The 3745-nt window shown below is 46.0% G+C and overlaps 1 protein-coding gene across 1 annotated transcript; it reads right to left on the bottom strand.

Moving 5' to 3' along the window:
- Positions 1-887: 887 nt before the first annotated feature.
- Positions 888-2658, bottom strand: LOC108803674 (protein fyv10-like; the record flags this gene model as incomplete). The annotated part of the gene is given in 4 exon segments (XM_018575496.1): positions 888-1406; positions 1938-2098; positions 2242-2323; positions 2325-2658. Coding segments are annotated over 4 exon segments (1096 nt in total), but the record flags the coding sequence as incomplete, so codon positions are not given.
- Between the last annotated feature and the right edge of the window lie 1087 nt (positions 2659-3745).

Raw genomic sequence — 3745 nt, 5'->3', positions numbered from 1 at the left:
CATCATGTTGGGGCTCCTGGTGCCCACTTGATGATTGACATACGCCACCACAGTGGCATTGTCCACTAACACCTTGACTCATCTGCACTGGGGCTGGCTGTGAAAAAACCAGAGGGCTTGCAACACCGCTTTCAGCTCTAGCAGATTGGAAGATCTGTTCCTCCATGCCAGTGGCCACATCCCTTGTGAATATTGGCCGTCTAGTCCGCTGGCATCCGTGGTGATGGTAATCCATGGAATCTCCCCCAATGGGAAACCCTGGAGCAGGTTCTCGTCCCGGGACCACCACACTAGTGAGCGTCTGACCTTGAGTGATATCCCGATCTGCTGTTTCTTGTTCTGATACCTGTACTGGTGGAGAAAAGAACCTTGAGCTTCTCTCATATGCTACTGGGCCCACCGAGTTAGGCCTATGGTGGAGGACATGGATCCCAACAGACTCATGAAAACTTCGGCTGTGACTTGGGTGCATGCCCGGATGAATTCTACCTTCTGTTTGATCTTGGCAACTCTGTCTCTGGATAGCTGAACCACGCCCATGCTGGTTCGGAACTCCGCTCCTAAGTACACCATCGTCTGGGCCGGGGTCAGGTTGCTCTTCTGCATATTCAGCACCCACCCGAAGTCGTTCAGGACTTTCATGGTGAGATCCCTGTGGAAGACTGCCTCCTCTCTCGTTGTTGCTAGGATCAAAATATCGTTGAGATAATGGTAAATGTTGATACCTTGTTTCTGAATCTCCGCAACGACAGTAACCAGGACCTTTGTGAAAGGGCTGAGCCCGAATGGCATTGCTCTGAACTGATAGTGCCTGCGATTGACACCGAACCTGAGAAATTGCTGGTGTTCTGGCGCCATGGGGATGTGGAAGTATGCGTCCTTTAAGTCTATGGAGACCATTCACATGTTTGGAATGGAAGCATGGCCTTCTTGCTCTCAATAGATTTCTTAATATAAGAATCCAATTCCTGGCCAAATAACATCTCCCCTTGAAATGATAGGGAACACAGGCTATTCTTGGAGGACGAATCAGCACCCCATGATCTGAGCCAAAGCGCCCTACGAGCCACCACCGAGGACACCATGCCTCTGGCCAGACACTGTATAAGGTCGTCGGAGGCTTCTGTGGAGAACTCTGCTGCCAGCCTGATGTCTTGTAGTTTATCAAGGAGCCGGTGCCTGCTTGCTCCCCTTTTTATATTTTCTTCCAGCTCTTCCAACCACAATTTGGACGTGCAAGACACCGAGGACAAGGCTACTGCCGGATGAAGACCCATCCCTAAGGCAGTATAGGTCTTCACCAAGCTGTGCTCAATTTTTCGATCCATCGAATCCTTCAGAGAGCCTGCGTTGTAAGGCAGTGCATTTCTCCAATCTGACCACCGCTGCGTCAATTTTGGGGAACCCTTTTGTGAAAGTTTAGATCTGCTTTAACTAAAAGGTAATCAATCCTGATGAGGTATTTTTTATTAGTACATAATAATTTGAAAGGATTTTAACAATACCATAATTTGAAATAAATAGAATTAAGAGTATTTTAGAATACATTAAATATGTTATCTTAGTAATTAGTGTTTTAGTAAATATGAATAAAATTATAACTTGGCAGAACAAAACCTGAAACATTTAGAGGGTTATTCACTAAGCTGCCGAGGGCAGCCGAGGGCAGCCGAGTGAATAACAAAGCCGTAGTGAAGTGAGCCGAACGCTGTTCAGCTATTCACTACGGCTCAGTACAGCTGAAATCAGCCATACATCGGCGGTGTTTGGCTGCACTTTGTTCAGCCGAACATGCTCTGCATTTTTGGCTGAGCTGAAGTGCAGAAGGAGTTCGAGTTGGCCGATCCAACATCTGGATCGGCTGAGCCACAGTTCCAGCAGCTCACTCGCTGCCGTTCGCCCCTATTCTCATAGTGGCTGAATGACAGTGAATGAACAGCCGAAGTCAACATCGCCATCACTTGTTGAACTTTATCCAACCGGCTTCCTTCTACTTGACTAAAGTGTTTTCTTGCATGTCTGACTGCATCCAGCCTTTTGTTCTGTCTGATCAGCTCTATGAACTGCTCGATCCTAACGCTGTATGCCAGGCAGCCTTAGGATCCAGGATGCCTGGATTCATTTTCCTAAGTCTGGATTTGATATCATGGCACCAGGCCAGGCATGTCATGGTTTCTTGTCTTTCCACAGATTCCTCCACTTCCTTTGTAGTAAGGAACATTTCTATATTCACTAAATCCTCAATACCACTCTGCCTTGACAGCTTGACGGCTGTGTTATAGTAGCCACAGTGCAGTAGATGTTCCACCATCATACAGTCCATACAGTTTCTTCTTCCACATGTTGACAGCAGCCGCTTGGTCACTGCTGTGTTCCTTCAGGTGTTCAATCCGCCTCTTACACAACTTGGCACTCTCATCCTCTGCCTGGATCAACTCCACTGCCTTTCTTTTAAGGACACTCGGTTTTTCCACCACCCCGTCCAGCAGGCTAACCACAGAGTCTACAGCAGGGCAGCTGCTCAAAGTCTTCTCCAGTTCCGCCACAACCATGGTGACGTGGCTTGTCTCTCGGTCAATGTTCTTCTGTGCTGCTCGGAAGCACTTGTTCAGCTTCTCATATGGTACCTTCTGCAGATCTCCGATTCTTCTCCACTGACTGTGCAAGACAAATCTTTATGACAAATCTTCGATCATTCTCTTTATCATGAAGGAAACAGTCCGTCATCAGGAAGACAGTGTTACTACAAAGTGTAAATGACTGCCTTGGGTTGTATAGTGCACAGCAGTTGTTTTTTATGACAAACCATTGTCTGACTACAGCTGGTCTCAAGTTATCTATAGAATTTAGGCTCTGGCCATGATCTTCAAAACACAGCACATTTTTCTTGGTCTATCTTGCAGGCATCTGTGGAGCCATTCTTTTTGGGAAATTAACAAGCAAGGAATGGCTGGATGACTTTCCTTTCCCAGAAAACAGCTGACCAGGGTTTCTGCTAAAGTTGTAAGGTGCCTGACCTGCAGGTTTGGACAACAATCCACAGGTACCATTAGTTCATGAAGCTATTATAAACCACAGGTGGTAAATCCTGCTGTTGCTTTCAAGCACTGGGAAGCATGACCCTCTTGTACTTTGCAGAGAGGAACCCAAAGCAGAGGTCCACACATAGGGAAAAGTGGAAACTTCCTTTAATATTTTAGCCATGACACAAGGTAATTAGCCACACTTGTGTTCTTGTAGTGCAAGATTCTTCATAAACTCTCCGGCAACAAACATTTTAGTCCTTTAGTCTTTAAGAGATAGTGCTGTAGAAATTTTTATTTAGTGCTTATTTTTTGCATGTTAGTGTTCATTAGCTAATAAAAAGAAAACATTGTAAATTTGAAAAAAATTGTAAATAAATATTAGATGTAAAAATAATAAAGATTTAAAAAATAAAAACAACAATTGGGTGAAGCTAGCAGTGACAGCTAGCTCCGCCCAATTGTTTCCTATTGGCCGGCACCTCTTAGAGTCTTCTAGAAGGTACTGGCCAATGAATAACTGGGCGGAGCCGGCCGTGATGTGACAGCTGGTTCCACCCAGTTGTAATTGTTTAATGACAGTTCACCATCCTCAGGTCATTTGGAATATAGAACTGGGCGGAGCCGGCCGTGAGATGGGGAAGTTCGCCCCGCTTCGACTGTCACTTCGGCTCAGTCGAGCCGAAGTATATGCCTTTGGCTCGGCTTAGCCGCTCCACCGT

Source organism: Nanorana parkeri, unplaced genomic scaffold, assembly GCF_000935625.1.
Source record: "Nanorana parkeri isolate BGI_ZX_2015 unplaced genomic scaffold, ASM93562v1 scaffold4014, whole genome shotgun sequence".
Classification (NCBI taxonomy): domain Eukaryota; kingdom Metazoa; phylum Chordata; class Amphibia; order Anura; family Dicroglossidae; genus Nanorana; species Nanorana parkeri.
The sequence above is the reverse complement of the archived record's forward strand: the minus strand, read 5'-3'. Positions and strand labels throughout refer to the sequence as shown.